Source organism: Rattus norvegicus, chromosome 12, assembly GCF_036323735.1.
Source record: "Rattus norvegicus strain BN/NHsdMcwi chromosome 12, GRCr8, whole genome shotgun sequence".
Taxonomy (NCBI): Eukaryota; Metazoa; Chordata; class Mammalia; order Rodentia; family Muridae; genus Rattus; species Rattus norvegicus.
The window spans coordinates 27,804,136-27,828,571 of record NC_086030.1 but is presented as its reverse complement, the minus strand read 5'-3'; the positions used below and the strand labels follow the sequence as shown (position 1 = coordinate 27,828,571).

The window sequence follows — 24,436 nt, the reverse complement described above, 5'->3', positions numbered from 1 at the left end:
GGGTAAAGGAGCCCTAATGATTTGAATTCAGTCCCTGCGACATACGTTGGGAAGAGTCATCTTCCACAGGTTGCCCTCTGATCTCCAGTGACCTCCAGACATGTGCCACAGAAGGAATGCCACCCCCCTCCCACAATAGATAAATGGATATAAAATGATTCTGTGGGGGTTGGGGATTTAGCTCAGTGGTAGAGCGCTTGCCTAGCAAGCGCAAGGCCCTGGGTTCGGTCCCCAGCTCCGGTTAAAAAGAGAAAAGAAAAAAAAAATGATTCTGTGAAGTGTGCTTGGCAGGCCTAAGCAGCTATGGGCTATGACTCCAAAGTCCTTACTGGTGACAGATCCCGTCATCGAGGACCACACGCTACCTGTCTTTTTGCATAAAGAACAAAAAGGGGTTCCGGGGTTGTGGGGATCCAGAGCGGCTATTCTTAGAAGAAAGCTACCAGCTCAGCTGTCCCTACCCTCAGCTGTCCCAGCCCACAGGACCCCCAGATAATCTCTCCCGACCCCCGCCTCTCTCAAGGGTCACAGGTCCCTCCAATTGCTTCGACAGCTGCTACAACTCAGGTCTCAAGTCTGTGATGTCAACAAAGCTGCTCTGATTTATTTTTCTTTTTAGCCATCAACCTCCTTGGTCCTCCCAGCTGCCCCTGCCTCACAGATATCAAACTCTTTTTTTTTTTTAATTCCTCATGGAGGCAGGCAGGGAAATTTCAGCTGCCTGGGGATGGGTGAGCACAGGATGCCCCTAACAGAGATAGCATCCTATCCCCCAGCAGAATTATTTGTAAAACACTGGCCAGGCTTGGCTAATCCCCCTCTCTAAATCAGTGTCTCAGTTTCCCCCATGAGACATGCATGCGTGCATACACACACACACACACACACACACACACACACACACACACACACACTAGGTTCTGATTTTTACTTTAATTTTTTTTTTCAAGTCTGGGTTACTCCCGATAGCCCTGGCTATCTTGGAACTGGCTTTATAGACCAGGCTGAACTCGAACTCAGAGATCCACCTGCCTCTGCCTCCCGAATCCTAGGGGGATAAAGAATCAAGGTTAAGCTATGCACAGAGTCTGGAGCCAGCCTGGGCTGTATGAGAACCTGCCTCAAAGAACATTTTTTTTTTTTCTTTTTTCGGAGCTGGGGACTGAACCCAGGGCCTTGCGCTTGCTAGGCAAGCGCTCTACCACTGAGCTAAATCCCCAACCCCAAAAGAACATTTTAAAAATAGGTTTCAAGTTCAAACTAAACCTAGGGTGCTAATGCTTGCCTTTAATCTTTAATCCCAGCACACTGCAGACCGGGCCAACTCAAGGCCAGCCAGGTCTACCTACTGAGTTCGGGGCTAATCAGGACCACACAGTGAGACTGTCTCCAAAAATGTTCCAAGTGGGGCTTTGATGCAAAGGGCTAAGGCTGAAGTGAGGAGGGAGACAGCCATGAGTCTGGTTCAATAGCGGGTGTAGGCTTGGTGTGGGGACCCAGATGGCACTGTCCCCCTGCATGAAGAGGACTCGAGATTTGCCTTGTCTTGGGCAATGGGCGAGCTTTTCTTTTCTCTCTCTGTCTCTGTCTGTCTCTCTCTGTCTCTATCTCTGTCTCTGTTTCTCTCTGCCTCTGTCTGTCTCTGTCTGTCTCTCTCTCTGTATGCTTACATATGCACCATATGCCATGTGTGTGCAGAAGCTAGCGGAGGCCAGAGGAGGGTGTGAAGTCTTCGGAGCTTACTGATAGGTAGTTATGAGCTGCCAACTGTGCTAGGTTTGCTAGGACTTGAGCTCTGCAAGAGCAGTCAATGCTCTCAAGAACTGAACCCTCTGTCCAGTCCTACCCTTGTTGGCTCACACAGGCTCTCGCTGGGCTTGCCAAGTATCTGACTCCCTCACACTGGGATTGCAGTGGTTGTGAACCACCTCACCCAATTCTTCTTCTTTTTTTTAAAGAGTATTGCATGACCGAGGCTAGCCCTGGATCTGCGACGGAGTCCAGGATAACCCTGAACTTCTGATCTTCTGCTGCCTCTCCCTCTGAAGTGCTATGATCTGGGGCATGGAATGCCATGTTTATGGAGGGATGGGGATGGAACCACGGCTTCCTCCATGCTAGGTCAACAGGGTCACATCCCAGTCCCAACCTGGTTTGTTTAACCGAAGGTTTTGAGGCTTGAACACAGGTCCCTATGCTTTCCAAAGCAAGCCGTTCATGGTCTGAACCAACCGTTTTCCTAGCCCTGACAGGGAGTTTCCTTACCTGCCAAGACTCAGTCAGGAGGAATCCCAGCTCAATGAGCATCTATTATCTGGCCAACCCTGCAGTCACAAGGATGCCACAAGGGAGGACAAGTGAGGGGCAGCAAGGGGCGGGGGTAGGGGTGGAACGGCACACACAGAAGAGTTCAGTTAGTTGAGCCTGGAGCAGAGTGGAGGAAGGGAGCAAGGGCGCTGGGGGGAACTGGAGGGAAGGGTTGCTCAGTCTCGAATGAGGTTACCGAGCTGCTCATAGCCTGAGAGAGTTTCCCTGCCTACTCTGCCAAAAGGCCGGCACGGGGCCAGTGAGGTGGCTCAGTGGGTAAAGGTGCTTGCTGCCAAGACTGACCAAAATTTGATCTCAGGGCCAAAATGGTGGAGGGGGAGAACTGACCCACCCCAACCTATCCTCTGACCTCCCTTCATGGTGCACATGCGCAGTGCATACCTGAGCACACACAGATATATAGATACATACCTTTTTTTTTTTTCTTTTTTCCAGAGCTGGGGACCGAACCCAGGGCCTTGCGCTTGCTAGGCAAGCGCTCTACCACTGAGCTAAATCCCCAACCCCTAGATACATATCTTGATTTAAGGTACTGGAAGGACAGCTTGGCAATTAAGGGCACCAACTGCTCTCACAGAGGAGCCAAGTTGGGTTCCAGTTCCCACACTGTGTGGCTCACAACTGCCTATAACTCCAGCTGCAGAGGCTCCAACGCCCTCTTCTGGACTCTGTGGGTACCTGCGTCCCTGTACACACCCACACACAGAGCAGACACATAATTCGATAAAAAAAATACTTTAAAACGTGTAATATTAATTTTTGGAGGGGGAGGGGGAAGACTCAAAAACAAGGTTTCTCTGGGTAGCCCTGGCTGTCACTCTGGAACTCACTCTGTAGACCAGGCTGGCCCTGAACTCAGAGATCCACCTGCCTCTGCCTCCAGAGAACTAGGATCAGAGGTGCGCACTGCTACGGCACCCATATTAATTATTAAAAAAATCTAGTGTGGTCCTCACCTCCCACATTCTAAGTTGGCTTTGCTCACTGAATGATCCCTCTCCTCTGAAAGGGCTTTGATGGAATGGGAATGTGGCTCCGCCAGTAAGAGCGCATTCGTGAAGCCCATTCCCAACACCCCAGGAGCCTGACATCATGGCACACGCCTCCTACCACAGCACTGGGGAAGTGAAAGCAGGAGGGGCAGGAATGCAAGGTCATCTCTGATTATATAATGAGCTCAAGGCTAGCCTGGGCTACAAGAGACATCCCCCCCCTGCCCCCACATTTTGAGATAAGAGAAAAAGAAAAGGCGGCTGGGGAGGTGGGGCTCAGTTGTTATGCACGTGTGATTGTTGTACAAGCCCGAAGACCTGACTTTGGATCCCAGAACTGCCATAAATACAAAGTGGGCCAGGCTGCCCTCAAAAGGTAGAGAGGGAAGAGCCTTGGAAGAGGATGGGTGTGGTACCAGCCTTATCGATGAGCTTGGGGTTTGACCGAGAGACCCTGCCTTAATAACTACGGTGAAAGAAGAAATGAAGAAGGATCCCGCAACAACCCCAGGCCAACAAGGCACACCCGCACATACAGATGCACCCCAATGTGCACGCGTCCGTGGGCCTTACCAGAGTCTACAGAGACAACACACTATAAACTCTGGGATGAATTTGACTCTGCCCTGATGGCCTTGGAGGGATGAAAAACATCCTATGCCGGGTCCTGGGCCTTCTAGATGTCACTTCTCTAGACGTTCTAGTAACACAGGATGCTACCAAGTGGTATAATATTAGCTTCCAAGTTCAATTAAGAAACTCCTTACACAAAGTTAAGGGTACTTACCCTGTGGGCTTCCCCAGAGCCTTTAATCTGTTAATATGTGCCATGAACACACAAGAGGGGTTAGGAAGAAAGTGAGTCTATGATGTATTATTGAATTTGCAGTCTCTATCAGTGAGAGATACTGAACCATGTGACATGGGTCACCCTGCCATGGGCCCTACAGTTTCTTCTTGGTGCTACCTAAGGGGGCCTACATATCCACCTGGGCCAACTCTAACAAACCCTCCCACGGCAGCCACCACAAGCCTCTCACTTGACATCTTCCCCCTCCTCCAACGCCAGTTTTCTTAGTTCGCACAATCTACCTGCTGGGCTCCTCAACGTCAGCCCCAGGAACTATATGTATACCAACTCCCCCCTCGACAGACCGTCCGTCCTTAGGGAGGTCCATTTCCCCCCACCGCACTCCCAGCAAGAAACACACACACATGCTCTGAAGCCCTGAGTAGTTTTCTGTTCCATGCCCTTTCCTCTCCCCAGGGGCTCTCAAAGGTCATGAAGGAAAAAATAACGGACCTCTAGAATGACATCCCCCTTCAGTCGGCCTTCGGACAGTTCCCACCCCTATGGCGCCCACGGAAGGCCGAGTCTGTCCCACTACAAAGGAAGAGTCCTCTGTAGTTTGAACACCCCCCCCCCCGCCCCGTGGCACCGAGCCAGCAAGGCTGCCTCTGTAGCCTGCTTCCCCCAAAGGCATCCTCCATCCAGAAGGGCTCAGTATCCTTCCGGAGTTGAATGCTATTCATAAGGCCCTTCCGTTCCCCCAACTCAGAGCCCGCAGAGAGCTGGGGAACCTGAGTAGGGTTGGGGAGGGTGTAACAGGCTTCTTACCCCGAAATGAGCAGAGCCAGTTCCCCATGGAGAAGCGTCAGGCACCGGCCGGCCATAGAGCCTGGCAGGAAGGCAGGCAGGCAGGCATACACTGGCCTTGGTCCCTGCCTCCCAGATCAATAGTGGACAGAACATCAAGTGTTCAGAGGCAGCCCTGCCCCCTGCCACATAGCCCCAGAAAAGCTCATCTTGGCTTCCCCATCCTGACTCCATTAACAAGTTTAGGATGTGGTTAGGGGAGGGAGTGGAGGAGCCAGCCTTAAAAGAATCCTCTTGACCTTGACTGACTGAAAGTAACAAGGGTAACAGGGAGGCCTGGTCCCCCCAATGCCTCAGACAACATCTCAGACTAAGCACGGAAGTGATGGGCAGGGAACAGAGGAGCAAGCCTGTATCTCAGTCCCAAGGAGGGTGAGGCAGGAGGATTGCCACAGGATCTAGGCCAGACTGGATTACACAGGGCACCGATCTCAAACACAAAAGAGGAGAGTCAGCAAGATGGCTGAAGGATTATTCAGGGGCACTTGTAGCCAAGCTTGACAACCTGAGCTCAATCCCAGGGACCTGCAGGATGGAGGGAGAAAACTCATTCTTACAAACTATCGCCTGACCTCCACACCTGCTGGGACACATGCGCCCACACACATACGTATATGAAATAAATAATATAAAAATATATTTAAGGGGCTGGAGAGATGGTTCAGAGGTTAAGAGCACTGACTGCTCTTCCACAGGTCCTGAGTTCAATTCCCAGCAACTACATGGTGGCTCACAACCATCTGTAATGGGATCTTCTGGCCTGCAGGCATACATGCAGGCAGAATGCTATATACATCATTTGGCCCACACTCTCTGCTCGACAACCCCAGATCCCAGCTATCCAACACATCTTCCTAGGGTCCTCTTAGGCATGGAATTAGAACTCCTGAGGCTGGGGAGATGACTCAGTGGTAAAGTATTTGCCACCCACACATGAGGACCTGAGTTCAAATCCCAGGACCCATATGAAGCTGGACATGGCCACACACTCTCAGTGCTTGGACAGTCACATGTGTGAATGAGACAGGAGAAGTCCCTGGAAGCTCATGGACCAGCTATGCTGGTGTAAACAGGTAGATGGAAAGACATCCAGTATCCTGGGAGTTCTAGGCCAGCTAGGACTACACAGTAAGGTCCTATCTCCAAAAGTGAGAGATTCGAACAATATGGAAGCTTCATGAACACCTGCAGTCCTCTGACCTCTGCACTGCGCTGTGCACACGGGTACCTGAACACACACACAAGATTAAAGGAGAGTCCAGAGAAAGGTTGCCTTTCTCTGTAGAACAGAGTGGAGTCCACACCCAGTAGGTACCTGGAGTCCTGAACCCCTTTTTCCTGTCCGAAGTCCAGAATAGATGCTAACACTGACCTGGGTCTTTCCAGAGCACCCTCTGGGAGCGCTCCATCCTATTGACACTCCTGTGCCTACTCCACACCCCGCCCACCTTTCCAACCACCTCTACTTGCATTCCGGGGGGCCACCACCACCACCACCACCAGTGAAGTCTCCCCTGGGACCCTGCTACATCCTGTGTCATGCTTCTGGGTACCAATACAGGCCTTCCCTGCTACACATGGCATCCATCCAGGCTGTCTCCTGTGCCAGGTCCTCTATGCCCAAAGTGACGTCATGCCTTGGGAGGGAGCCACAGCCTAGCTTCCCAAGGCATGCGCCAACTCGCACATGGATCTCTCAAACCACCCTGGGTGTCCCCCACAGAGTCCGATTATCCCCCCTCCCACGGAGTCCCAGTATCCCCCACGGAGTCCCAGGATCCCCGGTGCTTTGTATTATTGACTGGTTGATATATTTGCTTTGAGACAGGGGCTCATATGTCCCAGCCACCAGCCTCAAGGATAACGTTTAACTTTGAACCCTTTTCCTATTTCCCAACAGTCAGGATGACGGATATGCATCACGCCTGGTTTATATAGTGCTGGGAACGGAACCCAGAGCTTTGTGCACGCTGGGTCAATACCCTACCAATCAAGCTACATTTCCAGACAATGTCTGTTTGCTTTTGAGGCAGTGTTTCCTATATTTAGTCCAGGCTAACCCTGATCTCACAATCCTCCTGCTTCAGCCTGAGTGCTAGAATGACATCATGCCCGGTACCTTCACCCTAGAGAGTGGATGGTCAGTCCCGTGGGTGAGTGGGAACCTGAAGGGCCAGCAGGAACGGGGACAGTATTCCCTAGAACTCCCATCTAACCTCATCCCCAAATCTCTTGGCACTGACACCCCAAAGCCTGGTAGAGCCTTTGCCTAAAATCTCCCAGTGAGAGATTTGGGTGTAGCTCAGTAGTAGAGCACCTGCCTAGATACACACACACACACACACACACACACACACACACACACACACGCACGCACACGCACTCGCACATGCATGCACATACACACACACATGCATGCACATACACACACACATGCATGCACATACACACACACATGCACATACACACACACATACACATACACACACATGCATGCACATACACACACATATGCACATGCATGCACATATGCACACACACATGCACACGCACATGCACATCCCCCTCAGGGGCTAGAGTTGTGGCTCAGTGGCGGAACACTGGTCTGGCATGTGTGAAAGCTCTGGATTAAATCCCAGACACTTGGAATAAAAGGAATTGGGTCCTCACTTGATGAGGGCCAACGAAGAAAGACTCCAGAGGAGACAATAGGCCTTTTTCTCTGAAGGTCATGTCCTGGCTTGGGGCCAGGCTGTCGGGTATACTTCCCCAGCCACTCAGATCCATGGAGCCACCCCTGCTGGAATGAGCACAGCCTCCTGGAGCCTGTAGCTAATCTGGTCTCTTTGTACTTAAAATTTCTTTTCTTAGAAAAATATTTACTTTTTTTTTTTTGGAGCTGGGGACCGAACCCAGGGCCCAAGCGCTCTACCACTGAGCTAAATCCCCAACCCCAGAAAATTATTTACTTAATGTGTATGGGTGCTTTATTGCATATAAGTGTGCACACTGCATACGTGCAGTGCCTGACCAGAAGAGGGCCTTGGAGTCTCTGGAACTGGAGTTAGAGATGGTTGTGAGCCACCATGTAAGTGCTGGGTGCCACACTTGTGTCCTCTGCAAGAGCAGCAAGAATATGTGTTCTTAACCTGGAATTCTGTCTTTGTTGCTATGTGTCTGTATGTAGTACGTATAATGTTGGTTATGTGCATGCCTGGGGGACAGGGGTGGGGCATATGTCGGGGAGTGTGTCATAGTTCTTGGAAGACAACTTACTGGAGTCATTTCTCTCTCTGTGCCACGTGGGTCCAGAGACTGAGGTCACCAGTCCAGCAATGCGGTTTTCCCAACCCTCCTATTAGTCAGCACCCTCGAGCTCCTCCCAGGAAGTGACCCGACTCAGGACAGTGGCCCTGTGGTCGCCCTGTGACAGGCAGTGAGCATGCACCCTTCGCCTGGATGACTATACATTTCCTCTCTGGCCTAGTCCTCCCCTCAGCCACACGGTCCATGCTCACGGTGGAGATAATATATCTTGGGGTCCCTTAGGCCACACCCTATACAGTTCTTCCGGTGTTGGGAAGACACCAGAATCCCTGCCCTTCACCCCCTACTTCTGATCCCCCCGGACATGAGCTCCCACTCCATCCCACAAAGATGTGACTTTGTACATGAACATATTCATGTATATGCACAGACATGTGTGCATGCATGCACGCATGCAGAAGAGGCCAGAGGTCAGTGCCGAGTGTCATAGTTTCCCATCTATTTCTGTGATGACATCCTGATGAACTCAACTTAAGGGAGAAAGGGTTTATTTTTAGCTCACCCTTCCGGGTCACAGTCCGTCATGGCGGAGAAGTCAAGGCAAACACTTAAACAGCTGCTCACATCACATACACGCACAGGCAAGAGCAGAGAGAAAGAATGCCTGTGTGCTCAGTGACCAGCTGGTTTGGTCTACTTTCATATATTCCCGGCTGCAAGCCAGAGAACAGTACTGTCCACTTTCAGGCTGGGTCTTCCCAGGTCAATTAACAATCAAGCCAAATAGACAAGCTCGCAGGCCAACCCAACGTGGACAATTCCTCCTGAGGCTCTCCTCCCCTGTCGTCCTGGACTGTATCAAGTTGACAGCTGAAACTAACCACCACATTGGGTGTCTTGCTTTATTACTCTCCACTGCATTCTTCAGGACAGGGTCTCTCTGTTTGTCTGTCTGTCTGAATCTAGAACTGACCAATTCAGCAAGGCTGGCTGACCAGCAAGCGTGGGGTTCCTCCTGTTGCACTGCAAACTCAGGCCCTCACACTTGCATGGTAAGTGCTTTACCAACCACAAAATCTTCCCAGCCCAGAGACTGATCTTTTTCTGTTCCTGGACTAGGGCTTTTATATCACTTTTCCTACCCCCTGCAAGATCACTTCCTCTACAAGGTCAGTCAGTCAGTCGGTCAGTCAGTCAGTCAGTTTGTTTGTTTCTGTCCTTCCCTCCCTCCCTCTCTCCCAGCTGGCTTCTTCTGGAATGCCTCCCATGAATATGAAGGGATCTGGCACCTTACAGAGGAAACTGGGCTGTACTGGACCAGCAAGCCTGTCAGGAATCTGCTGCTGGCTCACCTCACGTTGCAACTTCCTTGGTCGTTATATCTTCTTTGGCTCGTATTTTCTGCAACACCTACCCCTCCCCAACCCCACCTCCACCCTCACCCCCCTCACCCACCTACCCCCACGCCTCAAACACAGCTTGTGAAGTCTAATCTCTACCAGGTGTCTCCAAAACTCTGAGACAACCGAATGAGGTGAATGGAGTCCTACACTTCTTGGTGGAGGGTAGCCTAAGCAGGGGCCGAGTGGAGCTGTCCCTGTGAGTTACTCATCAAAGAGAAAAGGAAGGAGCAATCAAGATTCCCACAGCAAACACTACAGAAAGGCGAATCTCCACCTGGGCGTGGTGGCTCTCACCCTGTAGGATGAGGCATGCGTTCGAGGCCAGCCTGAGCTATAAGACTGAAAACCTGTCTCAAAAACTAGCCAAACTATTTCTAATTCTAGCATGCTCTCTATGATACTCAGTTGTTCACCGTCAATTTGACAGAACCTGGAATCTCCCGGGAGACGGGCCTCTGGGCATGCCTGTGGAATTATCACGATTTGTTTATTGGATATTGAAAGACTCATTTTAGTGGCGGGTAGGACATTCCCTGAGGAGGAAAACCTGGACGGTATGAAGTAGAGACAGCTGAGAGGCAGGAAGGAGCGTGCATGCCCCTCTCTGTTTCTTGGTGTGACTAACGGTTTCAGATTCCTGTTACCTAGACTTTCCCCACCAGGAGGGAGTTCTTGAACTGTGAACCAAAGCCCGACCCTTCTCCCTCAAGTTGCCTCTGTCAGGGTACTTTATCACAGTGACAGCAAAAGAAACTGAGATAACCCTTGTGGTTCAAAGTTGCTCTGTTGGCATCGGGGATTTGGCTCAGATGTAGAGCACTTGCCTGTCATGCACAAAACCCTGGGTCCCCTTCCCAGCACCGCATAAACTGGGCGTGGTGGTGCACATCGGAACCCTTAGCACCTTAGAGGCAGAGGCAAGAGAATCACTGAGCGTAGCCTGGGCTACGTAATAAGTTTCTCAGCACTGAGACACGGCTACCTCTGAGTTACCCAAACTCCTCTGTAAGTGGCCCCAATGGCCCCAATACATTCATTGGTTCATCATGGTGGACTCTTTGCTCTGTGGTTGGTATCCTATCTGAGTGGGACACATGTCTGTCCTTGTCTCCCCAGGAAAAGTCTCCATGCTGAGGCCCCCTTGCCTCTCTCCCTCAACCTCACGTACCTTCTTTGGAGCCGCTCGCCGATGCCACCACAGAAGATGAGGCAGACCCGATGGAGGGCCTACCCACGGGACTGGAGTGCTTCCCCCCTCGGCCAGGGGGCTTCAGGCCACTGGGCTTCTGCATGGTGATGCCACTAGGAGGGCAGACGACGGCAGCCGCCGGTCATATCCTCTCTGCCATCCTTGGTCACCTGCAGGCAGAACACAAGAGGGATGGAGTCTAATGTTCTCTTTAGGACCCGGGAACTTGGCCGGTCGCAGTGGTCCAGAAACTGATAGAGTCCCATCGGAGGATGACGCTATTTCCTTTCTGTTCTGTTCGAGATGGGGTACCATATAGCCCAGACTGGCCTCAAAGTCATTAGACAATAGAAAAAGATATTAAAATCCTGCCTCTGTCTCCTGAGGGTGGGAAGCCAGCACACCTGATCTACTCTGGACTAGGGATGGAACTCAGGGCTCCCTGTGCTGCACAGACACTCTACTCCTCTACTTGTTTTTTTTTTTTTTTTTAAAGATTTATTTTATATATATATAAGTACACTGTAGCTGTCTTCAGACACACCAGAAGAGGGCATCAGATCTCATTACAGATGGTTGTGAGCCACCATGTGGTTGCTGGGATTTGAACTCAGGACCTCTGGAAGAGCAGTCGGTGCTCTTAACCACTGAGCCATCTCTCCAGCCCCTCTATTTGGTTTTTATGACACAAGGTCTCACTCTATGTCCTAGGCTGGTTCTCCTGATCTTATCCCAGCCTCCTGAGTGTGGCAGTTACAAGTGTGCTTCACCAAGCTCCACTTTGCTGCGCCATTTACGGACAGAGCTGTGATCTCCACTTTGGGGCTGCTTGGGAGTGGCTGCAAGATGCTTCAAGAACCATCTTACAACCACCGAAGACAGCCAGCTGGTGAGCCAGGCCACCACAGAAGACAGGCAGAGTTCAGGCTGGCCTCCGTTAACCGACTCGCTTGTTTGGCCCACACCTACCGGAAGGGACGCGCCATTCACAAGAAAGAATCTAAAAGAAAAGAAAAAAGCTGGCACTTCACTCTCGTAATCTGAACACTCAGGAGCCCGAGGCAGGGGGATTGTTGCAAGATTGGAGTCATCTGGGATACACAGAAAAACCCTGTCTCAAAAAGCCAAGAAAGAGAGGAGGATGGAAAGAGAAAGGGAGATAAGAGAGAAACACACACACACACACACACACACACACACACACACACACACACACACACGGGGTGGGGGTAGGGGATCTAATCTAGAAATCCATATAAAATTCTCTTAGCAGAAACTCTTGGGTACCTCAGAATGTCTCTCAGTCATATGTTCATCAGTCAGTGGATGTTTTAGTTAGTTGCTTGTTTTTGTAAAGTAGGGTTTAACCTAGGGTCTTTTGCATGTTGCTCAAGTGCTCTGCCACTGAGCCACACCCCAGCCCCTCACTGGGGGATTCTAGGCAGAGGCTCTACCACTGAGCCACACCCCAGACCCTCACTGGGGGATTCTAGGCAGAGGCTCTACCACTGAGCCACACCCCAGCCCCTCACTGGGGGATTCTAGGCAGGGGCTCTACCACTGAGCCACACCCCCAGCCCCTCACTGGGGGATTCTAAGGAAATGTTTCACTGCTGAGCCACAAGTCCCCCATCCTCTTTTCATTTTTAATTCTGAGATAGAATCTAAGTTTCTCAGTCTGGCCTTGAGCTTATCATCCTCCTGCCTCAACCTCTGAGTAACTAGATCACATGCCTACATCGTCAGAATGGGCTACTTGAAGTTTTTCTCCACCGACTGCACCTCACCCAGAGGACACTTGGCCCAACAAATATTGTTCCAGGTAGCCTCTTGGGACCAATGGTCCTGGAAATCCACAGTGAGCCTAGGAGAGTCTGCTGCCCTTCTGTCTATATTCTGTCTCCCCAGAGCCTCGGGCAACCTTAATTTATACCTTCCTGTCTCCTCTCTGAGAACCCATTCGCCAGTGTTTGACCCTGACTGACCCCATGACTAGAGACCCTGTGTGAGGGCATGCCTGAATCCATGAAGAGAGGACGCCAGCCTTCTAGGCCACAGGTCCCTCAGTCTCCCTACTGTTAGTAAACCAAGGACCACACACATTCTAGAACCAGGTGCGCCCCAGCCTGCCTTCAGCAACTTGGTGCTAAGAGTCAAAGTCACGTCATCACCAGGGGCCACAAGTCACATATTCTCCCTATGTAAGGGTCCTATACCCTCATATAAAGCCAATGCCTTCCCTCTCTGCTCTTTTCTCCTCCACCCTTGTCCGGGGCAACCTTTGTCTATCCTCACTGAATAAATCTCTCAGGTGAGGTCACTGCATGGTGTGACTCTGTGGCATCCATTGGCCCTCCGATCGCTGCACAAACTCTAACACCTGCCATTCTTGATAACCCCAGGAAACCTACTGTGCAAGGAACCTGCCTTTCTACCATGCCGCACCCTCTACGCACAGTACTGAGACAACTGTGTACCACACACCTTGCACAGATGTGACCTGGCTATGCCCAAGTCCGCTGCAGAGGTAGCAGGCATCTTACAAGGAGAACAGCCACAGATCAGAAAAGTTCAGAAACAGCCGAGTGTTAGGGGGACACCTGTCATCACAGCACGTAGGAGGCTGAGGCAGGAGGATGGAAGCTTTAGGCTACCCTGCGTTCCATAGGGAGGGCCTGAATTAGCAAAAGGAAAGAAGGCTGGAGTAATGGCTCAGTCTGTACAGTACCTGCCACAGAAGCAGGAGGAGCTAAAGTCAATCCCCAAAGCTCATGGTTAAAAGTCAGGCACGCGGGGGCTGGGGATTTAGCTCAGTGGTAGAGCGCTTGCCTAGGAAGCGCAAGGCCCTGGGTTCGGTCCCCAGCTCCGGAAAAAAAAAAAAAGTCAGGCACAAGGACTGTGGCGATTTAAATATGAATGGAAATATGAACGGCCCCCATCACTTGAATATTTGAATGCTAAGTCACCAGGGAGTGGCCCTATTTGAGAAGGATTAGAAGGATTAGGAGGTGTGGCCTCCTTAGAGGAAGTGGGTCACTGGGTGAAACAGTGAAGTGGACACAGGTGAAAGGCTAAGGCAGACTCGTGAAGGAACGTTTGGCTGAAGCAGACACGGGAGTATAGATGTTCTGCTAAAGCAAGCACGTGATAGGACACGTGATGAAGGATTCTTTGCTAAAGACACACATATGTTGGTCTGCCTTACATTGCATAGTTGAGCCACATTTGTTGGGACTCCATAGAGAGAAACGCACCATAAAACTTCTGGTGGTGTGCTGCAGTTTCTTGCTGCCTCTGCAGACTCGGGCTGATTGACAGAGTGATATCAGCTGAGACAGACACAAGGGCTCAGGTGAGACTCTTGGAGGACACGTGGAGGACACGTGATGATTAGAGGGCGCACTCAATAGACGGTAAAGGGGATCGAGCTACGCTTGCTTTATTGAGCTCACTGCACGACCTTGTGGGTCTCATACCTTCCCTGATCTTTCTTTGCTATGTAGGGAGAGGCACAGCAGAGAACTTTCCCTGGTGTTCCTCCCTGGCCCCTCCTGCTGACTGGAGCTGAGGCTGAGGCCTGGCTGTCCCTGCCACTGCTGCTGATCCACATTTGCTAACCCGACTCTACCAAACTGGACTGCTGATATATCTGTAAAGTGTTTGCAAACGGATCAAGCTGCCACTGCTGACTTGTGAACTGAACGGGCGATTTCCAAACAACACAGACGGGAGTTGCTCCAAAGAACCTTTCTAAACAGGTCCACTCACCCCTCCGTCCCCCGTTCCCCGTATCCTTTCTTTTCCACTATTTCTGGTGGTGGGGTGACAGGCTAAAAGAGAGGCTAAAATGTTTAAGAACCATCATTAGAAATGAGGTTTAGGACAGGCCAGAGAGATGGCTCAGCGGTTAAGAGCACTGACTGCTCTTCCAGAGGTCCTGAGTTCAAATCCACAGCAACCACATGGTGGCTCACAACCATCTGTAATGGGATCTGATGCCCTCTTCTGGTGTGTCTGAGGACAGCGACAGTGTACTCATATGCATAAAATAAATAAATAAATCTTTTTTTTAAAAAAAGAAAGAAGGGTTGGGGATTTAGCTCAGTGGTAGAGCGCTTATCTAGCAAGTACAAGGCCCTGGGTTCAGTCCCCAGCTCCGAAAAAAAAAAAAAAAGAAAGAAATGAAGTTTAAAAGTTTAAAGTTGGGGTTGGGGATTTAGCTCAGTGGTAGAGCGCTTATCTAGCAAGCACAAGGCCCTGGGTTTGGTCCTCAGCTCCAAAAAAAAAAAAAAAAAAAAAAAAAAAAAAAAAGTTTAAAGTTATACTGGAGGGTGGGCTTTTGAGGTTTCAAAAGCCTATACCAGACTGACACTCCCCCTCCCCCTTCCCCTCTGTGGACCTGAATGTAGTTCTCGATACTTCTCCAGCCCCATGCCTGCTTGCCTGCCGCTATGCCTCCCACCATGGTAATGGACTAAACCTCTGAAACAGTGAGCCAACTGCAATAAAATGTTTCCTGTTATTGGAGTCAGGGTGTCTCTTCACAGCAGTACAACAGTGACCAAGTCATACATGCATTTAAGCCCAGTGCTGGGAATGCAGAGACAGGTGGATTCCCTGGAGTTCCCTGGCCAGCTAACTTGGCCTACTTGGTGATCCTCAGAGCAGTGAAAAACCACCCACACGTGGGTGCATACATGTGCATTGGGACTACACACACCACACACACACACACACACACACACACACACACACACTTAATGTGAACGAAAGAAAGGAGGAAATAAAGGATGGATAGAGGGGATTAGTAAAAAAGAAAAGGGAAGGAAGAAGGGAAGAAAGAGGGAGGGAAGAGAGAGAAAAGGAAGAAACAGGGGGCTGGTGAGATGGTTCAGAAGGTAAAGGAGCTTGTTGCTAAGCCTGAGGACCTGAGTTCAATTCCCAGGCCCCACACCGTGGGAGAGACCAACCCCAGCAAACAGTCCTCCACGCGTGCATTCAGGACACACGAGGCCCCTATACAAAGACAACGAGTAACACAGTTTTTAAAAAGAACACATACTTATAGGACCAGGATCCATAAAGACAAAATTAATTTCACAGATTCCATCCCAGTCATGGTGTTGCAGCCATGACTGAACTGGCCCCAGGGCTGCCTCTTCCCTACCTCCTAGCCTGGTGGCCCTGCCCTAAAACAACATTTCCAAGACCCTGACCTCTGGGGACAGCGCCTGCTTGCTTCAACTAACAAAGGGAAGCATGGACCAGGCAGAGAGGAGCCAAGCCAGCATTCAGCCAGTCCCAGCCGCCCCAGCCAGGGGACTGGAGGGGACCGGAAAGGGGAGGGGGAAGGGAGAACGGTAGCAGGAAGAGGGGAGGAGGCAAAGGGCTGAGCTGGCCCTCTGTGACTCAGCCAGGCTCTGGGACAGAGAACTGGTAGGGGGTGGGGGAGGACTTGGGAAAGCTGTGAGATGGCGATAACTGGCCTCTGGCCACGGTGCAGCTGATGTCCCAGGCCATCAAGTGAGAGTCTCTTGGAGTGAGCCATGAAGCCAGATGACAGTCCCAGGGGTTCCTACCTGTATGGGATACAGGTAGCAGCCACCGGACAGCACACAGGGATCCCAGCACAAAAGAGGCAGAGGAAGAAAGATTTCAAGTTCCAGGCTGACGAAACGGCCTAGCAGCTACAGACGATTGCCACCAAGCCTGGTGGCCTGAGTTGGATCCCCAGGGCTCACATGGTAGAGGGGTAGAAATGACGCAGACACACGCTAAAATGTAATAAAAATGGAAGTAAAATAACAAACCAAGCTTGGTTATAGCTGGACTGGGAGAGGGCTTGCCTAGTATGCATGAAGCCCTGGGTTCAAGCCCCTGCACTTATAAACCAGGTTGTGCACACCTGTGATCCCAAAAGTAGGGAGGTGGAGTAGGAGGATCAGAAGTTCAGGGTTATCCTCAGCTACATAGCAAGTCTGAGGTCAGCCTGGGCTATAAAAACAATTTTAATCCCAGCACCCAGAAGGCAGCGGCAGGTGGATCTCTGAGTTTGAGGCCAGCCTGAATTAGTTGGGGACAGCCAGGGCTACATAAAATTCTGTCTCAATAAAAAAAAAAAAAAAAAAAAAAAGGAAGGAAGGAAGGAAGGAAGGAAAACTGGGGTTTAAGCATGGCTGCCTTGAGGGGTACAGGTGCCTGAGTTGGGAAACTTGTAACCCCAGGATATCCCAGATACTTGACAAGAGTTCAAGAGGCCCATGTCACAGCTCTCTGGTGACACTGGTCACACAAGCATTTTCTGGGAACTCGGGTCTAAGAGAAGCAACAGGCCCCTTTGTGCTGTCCTTAACTGCCACTTACTGGAAAGAAACCCGAGCTCTGTTGCACGGTTTCCATTTCAGCTGCCTGGGGGTGACCAGCCACAGACATCAGCAGGGGACAGGGTTCAGGATTCTGACCCAGTGAATTGGTAGTGGCCTAGAGAGGGGAACAGCGCCAAGTGGAGCAAGAGAAAGCCCAACTCCTATGAGGTAATATGGCCCCAGGGCAGGGAAGAGGGCATCAGGATGTGAGCACCCTGGCCCAGAATTCTGGCCAGCCACTGGCTCTGGCTCATTCAACCAGGCACCTCTGCCAGGAGACAGTCCTTTGATAGGGTGCTAACTACTCCTGACACTAGACATGTTCAGTTTCCTCTCCTTTTCAAAAAATATTTATGGCGGGAGGGGTACATGCATGCCCCATGCATAAAGGATACCCACTTGGGGCTGGGGGTTTCTCTCCTTTAACAAGAAGTCTCCAGGGGTCTCGAACTCAGGTCATCAGGCTTGGCAGCAAGCCCCTTACCTGCTGAGCCAGCTCGAACCCTTTCCTTTCCATATTTGATCTACAGCTCAAGTTGGTCTCAGGCTTTCCACCCCCTGCCTCTTTCTGCCTAGCGCTGAGATTAAGGGCCCAGGACACCATTCTCACTGTATTTGGGTCAGGGAACACCGGCAGCCTGCAGTGGGTCACCGAGAGGTCAGCAGAGTCCATGACCTCCCAACGAAAGGCTGAGGCTGGGACAGTCCCTCCCTGTGAGTCTTGCCAACTTCCATGCAAACAAAAACCAAAGTCTAAGCTTTAAACCAGCTGTGCCTCAGGCCTGGGAGCACCAGAGAGATGGAGTCCATCTGCCTGGGTCCCTGTCCCTACCCTCCTCCCCTCTCTCTTTCCTGGTCACCAGGGTCAGCAGGATGTTGGGAACAGCCAGGCCCAAGCCTTTTGTGGCTGTGTGACTACAGTCAAGCCCATGGCACAGTGTGCAAAGAACAGAGACAAGGAACCTGGTTGGGGTCTTTGGACCCCTTGATAGTGCCAAGAAGCCTGACCACTTGGTGTGTCTGAAGACAGCTACAGTGTAAGAAGCCTGACCACTGTGTGGAGAGGGACAGCGGCAGAGACCAGCATGAGGCTCTGGGAGAGACTCCAAGCAGACGTGGGGTAGCAGCTAGACACTACTGGAGATATGACTTCAGGGTGGGGAGTGGATGAAGCTGGGAAGACCAAACTGCTTAAGCAACCTGAGCCGGAAAAGCAGACCAACAGCAAATGGCCCCTCAGTCAACTGCCAGCTTTGCTGGGTATTCATTTTGGTTGGTTGCTGGCTTTTTTTGTTTTGTAAGACAGGGACTCTTTAGGTAGCCTGGGCTCTCCTGAAACTCATGTAGATCAGGCTAACCTCCAACTGACCAGATAGCTGCCTCCCCAGTGCTTGGATAAAAGGCGTGCACCACCACTCTTCTGGGGGATTTTGGTTTTGTATTTTTATTTTATGTGTGTTGGTGTTTTGCCTGCATGTATGTCTGTGTGAGGGGGTCAGATCCCCTGGAAGTAGAGTTCCCGACGGCTGTGAGCCACCATGTGGGTGCTGGGAATTGAACCCAGGTCCGCTGAAAGAGCAACCAGTGCTCTAAACCCCTGAGCCATCTCTCCAGTCCACCCACCTTTTAAAAAAAAAAAAAAAAAAAGAAAGACACTATATTGTGTAGTCTAGAGTAAGTTAAAACAAAACAAACCTGTTTGATGTGCCTGAAATTCTGCTACTTCCTGGCTCCACCCCCACCTCACCCCCCAGCCCCGAGTGCTGGGATCACAGGCAGGGGGTTCCCTGTGGGCTTTTGTATGTAAGGTTATAGGTCAGCACACCACTGACTTTCCTTTTCTTTATCTGGAAACAGGGCTCTGCTATGTAGCCCAGCTTGGCTTTGAACTAGATATTCTGCCTCAGACTCTCCAGTGCTGCAATGGCAAGAATATACTAGGGCTAGAGAGATGGCTCAGCAGTTAAGAGCACTGATTGCTCTTCCAGAGGTCCTGAGTTCAAATCCCAGCAACCACATGGTGGCTCACGACCATCTGTAATGGAATCCAATGCCCTCTTCTGGTGTGTCTGAAGACAGTGGCAGTGTAACTCATATACATAGAATAAAATAAATTAAAAAAAAAAAAAAAAGAATATGGGGTTGGGGACTTAGCTCAGTGGTAGAGCACTTGCCTAGCAAGCGCAAGGCCCTGGGTTCAGTCCTCAGCTCCAAAAAAAAGAAAAAAGAAAAAAAGAAAAGAATATACTAAACGTTTTGGTTTGGGGATATTTTGTTTTGTTTTCAAAGAGAGGGTTTCTCTGTGCAGCCCTGGCTGTCCTGGAACTCACTCTGCAGAAAAGGCTGGCCTCGAACTCAGATCTGCCTGCCTCTGCCTCTGGAGCACTGGAACTAAAGGTGTGCGCCACCATGCCTGGCCTGGCTTGGTTTGTTTTGTTTTGTTTTTTAACTACCTGGCAGGCCGGTGAGATGGTTCAGAGAGTAGATGCATTTGTTGTGCAAACCTGGCAACCTGAGTCCAATTCCCAGAACCCGTGCAAAGGTGGACAGAGAGAACCAATTCCACTGAGCTACTCTCTGACCTCCAAAGGTGCATTATAGTATGTATACACACTGACACGAGGGATTACACACACGCACACACACATCGTGCATGATCACACACACGTGATAACAATAATTTGGGGGCTGGAGAGATGTCTCAGAGGTTAAGAGCACTGACTGCTCTTCCAGAGGTCCTGAGTTCAATTCCCAGCCACCACATGATGGCTCACAACCATCTGTGATGGGATCTGATGCCCTCTTCTGGTGTGTCTGAAGACAGCTACAATGTATATAATAAATAAATAAACCTTAAAAAAATAAATTTAAAATAAATGAATAAATCTTTAAAAAAATAATTTGGGTTATTTTAATTAAAAACTAAGCTGGAGAGGTGGTTTCAGCAGTTAAGAGCACTGGCTGCTGTTCCAGAGAACTCAAGTTCAAATCCCAGCAACCACATGACAGGCAGCTCACACCTGTCTATAACTGCAATTCCACAGCTTCTGATATCCTCACACAGACATATGTACAGGCAAAACACCAATATACATAAAATAAAAATACATCTAAAAAAAAGAGTATGGACTGTTCTCAAAAGACCAAAATAATATCAAATAACTTTTTATTTTTTATTTTTTGCTTTTTTTTCATCAAATAACTTTTTAAACTTAGATTTATTTCATGTAAGAGTTTTACATGTATATATGTATGTATGTACATATGTATGTATATATGTATGTATGTGCATCGTGTGTGCGTCTAGTACCCATAGAGGTCAGAAGATGGCATTGGGGGGTTGGGGATTTAGCTCAGTGGTAGAGCACTTGCCTAGCAAGCGCAAGGCCCTGGGTTCGGTCCCCAGCTCCGAAAAAAAAAAAAAAAAAGAAAAAGAAAAATTCTCTAACTCTTTAGGCACAACAAATGTAATAATGGGCTGTTTGTGTGTTTGTTTGTTTGTTTGTTTTTATAAAAAGGTGAAAAGAGATTCCTAAAGGTCTACTTCTGGCCTCCATAGGCACACACATTCACACATCCTCACAAACATGAACAACCACGCACAGGCACACACAGGCAAAACTATTCTCTCTAAAATATCAGTCTATATCTACCTGGGATCACAGCGACAGACTAGATGACTAAGTCACAGGTAATTTCCTTAGGTTCTGTGTTGTTGTAAAATTATATTTAAAAAAAAATGGTGTTCTTTTACCCCCACTAGGTCTGGCACTGCAGTGCCCCAAGATATCTGCTGGATATCTTGTCTGAAACACACATCCCAACTCTGTGCGGCCCAGTGTCTCTTTTGCCACACATTCTCCCAAAGTCAAATCGCCACAAGAAAGAACACACGACCCAATAACCTCTGACCCAATCGATAAGATACAACTGCCACACATCCAACCCTTAAGAACATTCATAACAACCTGTAAATACACAGAGTGGAATCTTAACATCAGCCTCCATAGTCTCTCCGTGGCTACTTTGCAGTCTCCTCCCCGTCTCTCCATTCCTGTCCCTTCCTCTTCCCTCAGACCTTTCTCCCGCCCATTCCTTCCTTCTCATCCAATGACAGGCCTCGTTCTATCTTGGACCCGCCTCACCTGTATGATGACATCATCCCACAGTTCTGGATTTGGTACCATCAGACCACCCGGCTGTGAATGAGCAACCTGTGTCCTGCAGACGTATACCATGTGTCTCCCACAAGGCTCTGACTTCCCCCGAGTGCAGGAGAGGTCACAGTGTGGTACAGAGGCGCTGCACAGAATGAGGACCTTCTACTGTGCTTTACTTCCCTGTAACAAGCTTCTGTGTCAACATCCCGAACCCTATCCCATTCTGGCAGTATCCTGAGCAGGCAAGGGACAGGAAGGAAGAGACACGGATGCTGGGGTCTGGTCCTGGAACAGCATGAGAGAGTCCAGGCAGACAAAGGGAGAACTAAGAGGGGGCAGCCAGGAGAAAAAGGGACTTCCCAGCAAAGCAGGTCAAGGGTACCGCCCACACATCTGAAACTAGAACCCAGTGATACCAAAGTGGGTGGGAAGAGAATGGAAGAGAGACACAAAACGCAGCGGCTCAGACATCACCAGGAAGACATCTAAATCGTACCATCTACCGTTGCTTCCAAAAAGGCACCCTCACCCTGGCTACCACTGGAGGCTGCATGCCAGGCACCTACCACACGCAAGTGCTCTAACTCATGCCCAGGGTTTCCGCAAAGAGGCACCCAGTGCCCTTGAATGCCTTCTCCCACTTCTCACGGAGAGCAGAGGGGAAGGATCAAGCTTTTGCAAATCACATTCCCAGTCTGTATCTCAGGACCTAGGACAGCGCCAGGCTCAAAAGCCACACATGTAATGGCTCCATTAAAGAGTCCTGAAATTAGGGTGGTAGGGGGCTGGTAGAGTCCTTGCTTAACCTACACAGAGTCCTAGTTTCCATCCCCAGGACCATCCAGGCTCGGCCTCACACATAGGTAAAAGCTTGCAACTGGTAGGTGGGTCAAGATTTCAAATTCATCCTCCATTACATAGGTTGAGACCAACCTGGGCCAGGTGAGACCTTGTTTCAAAACAAAACAAAACAACAAAACCAAAAAAACAACAAAACCTAAAAAAGGGGGTGGGGGAGGCTGGAGAGATGTCTCAGTGGTTAAGAGCACTGTCTGCTCTTACGGAAGACCTGGGCTGGATTCTCAGCATAGACACGTCAGCTCACAATGTTAATTTGGCTTTCAGGGAACCTGACACCCTCATCTGGCCTCCATGGGTACTAAGTCTAGTGCACACAGGCAAAACATCCATAGATGTAAGAGAAAAAAAAATCACAGGGTGGGGGCTGGGGATTTAGCTCAGTGGTAGAGCGCTTACCTAGGAAGCGCAAGGCCCTGGGTTCGGTCCCCAGCTCCGAAAAAAAGAACCAAAAAAAAAAAAAAAAATCACAGGGTGGATATCTTAACCTGGATCACAGGTTAAGAATACTAGTTGTTCTTCCAGAGGATCCGAATTCAATTCCCAGCAACCACATGGCAGCTAACGGCTGTCTACAATCCAGCTGCAAGTGATCTGACACCCTCACCCAGACATACATGCAGGCAAAACACCAATGCACATAAAATATATAATTTTTTTTCAAAAGAAGAAAGAAAAGGGGCTGGAGAGATGGCTCAGCGGTTAAGAGCACTGACTGCTCTTCCAAAGGTCTTGAGTTCAATTCCCAGCAACCACATGGTGGCTCACAACCATTTATAATGAGATCTGGGGTCATCTGGCCTGCAGGCACACATGCAGACAGAAAGCTGTATGATGTATACATAATAAATAAATATTTTTAAAAAAAAAAAGAAAAGAAGAAAATGAAATGATCCTCATCCAGGCTTCAGTGGTAGAGTATCTACTTCAAATCCCCAGAGAGAGGCTGGGGGCACAGAACAGTGGTAGGTGCCTACCCAGAGTCCTCTAGTGCAAGAAGTGTGGGTCAGCTGCAGAGCACCTGCCTAATTCTGTGAGACTCTAGGGAGGAGACTAGGGTAAGGCAGGAGAGAGAGCACACAGCCCTGTATTTATGTCTTGTTAATGATTCCTCCCGGCCTTTTCTGCATCCTGCTCAGAAGACAGAGTTTCATTAACCTTTCTGGGCTCTTCTGAAGGCATCAATTACAGTTCATGTTTCACTGTGAAGACCAGGCAGGAAGGATCAAGAAAGGGAGGCCCTGGGGCCTGGGGAAACAGAGGGATGATGGAACTAGACCCACTCACCCCCAGTCACCAGATTGTGGGAGAAGAGGGTCGTCCCTGTCTGGGCCAGGACAGAGTTTACATAGGTCACATCCTTACATTCCTAAAGGTGAGTTACAGTGCTGAGGACTGGAGCACCATAGAGTATCCAGAGGACGATAAAGTATCCATGGCTCTGCCTCCCCCGTCGGACTATCAGCTCCTATACATAGCCACAATCCAGTTGTCTATACACACGTGCACACACACACACATACACACATGCATGCACACAACTTCATGCATCAAAAACTTGCCTGACAGATTACACCAGCTGTTCCCAGCCCCAGTCTACCACCAACTAAGCAGATGGGGGTAGCCCCCTCACTTGGTCTCTCTGGTAACCCAGGATTAAGATGCCACCAGGGGAGGGTCTATGAACAGGAACCAGCATTTACAGAAGTCACCCTGGGCCAGGCCACACTCATGAGTCAAGGAGAGATGGGACAGAAGTAAGATTAGGGTAGAGAAAATGAAACCAGAATCCAGAAAGAAACAGAAAGGGTGGGCTGCCAGTCAGCTTCCTGATCCAGGTGGCCCAGGCTCCCTGTAATTCTTCAGTGACTAAGTCTTATTTCTCCTACTCTGAAATGTCCTTTGGGGCCAGCAAGACCGTGAGATGGCTCAGTGGGGAAAGTACTGGCCATGGAGCCTCATGAACTCAGGTCAATTCCTGACATCAACATAGTTGCACACACACCATAAATACATTTAAGAAAATAAATAAATGTAACTGAAGTCTCCCTTTGCTTAACTGAATGAGGCTCTGATTCCACAGGACAAAGGAAACCAGAACAGGGGCTATAAAGACGTTTCCCTTAGTAAGTTGCTTGCCGTACAAACATGAGGATCCCCAGCAACTCACGTCAAAAAGCAGCGTGTGCCTGTGCCTGCAGCACGAGAGACGGAGGA

The 24,436-nt window shown here is 49.9% G+C and overlaps 1 protein-coding gene across 2 annotated transcripts in view; it reads right to left on the bottom strand.

Annotated features, from left to right (window-relative positions):
• Positions 1 to 24,436, bottom strand: part of Clip2 (CAP-GLY domain containing linker protein 2) — a 65,198-nt gene that overhangs the window by 34,915 nt on the left and 5,847 nt on the right. For both annotated transcript variants that reach the window (XM_063271228.1, NM_021997.2), the window contains one exon: positions 10,816 to 11,006. In XM_063271228.1, coding sequence (XP_063127298.1) covers positions 10,816 to 10,939 — 124 coding nt within the window. In that variant the 5' untranslated portion in view covers positions 10,940 to 11,006. The remainder of the gene's footprint in view (positions 1 to 10,815; positions 11,007 to 24,436) is intronic.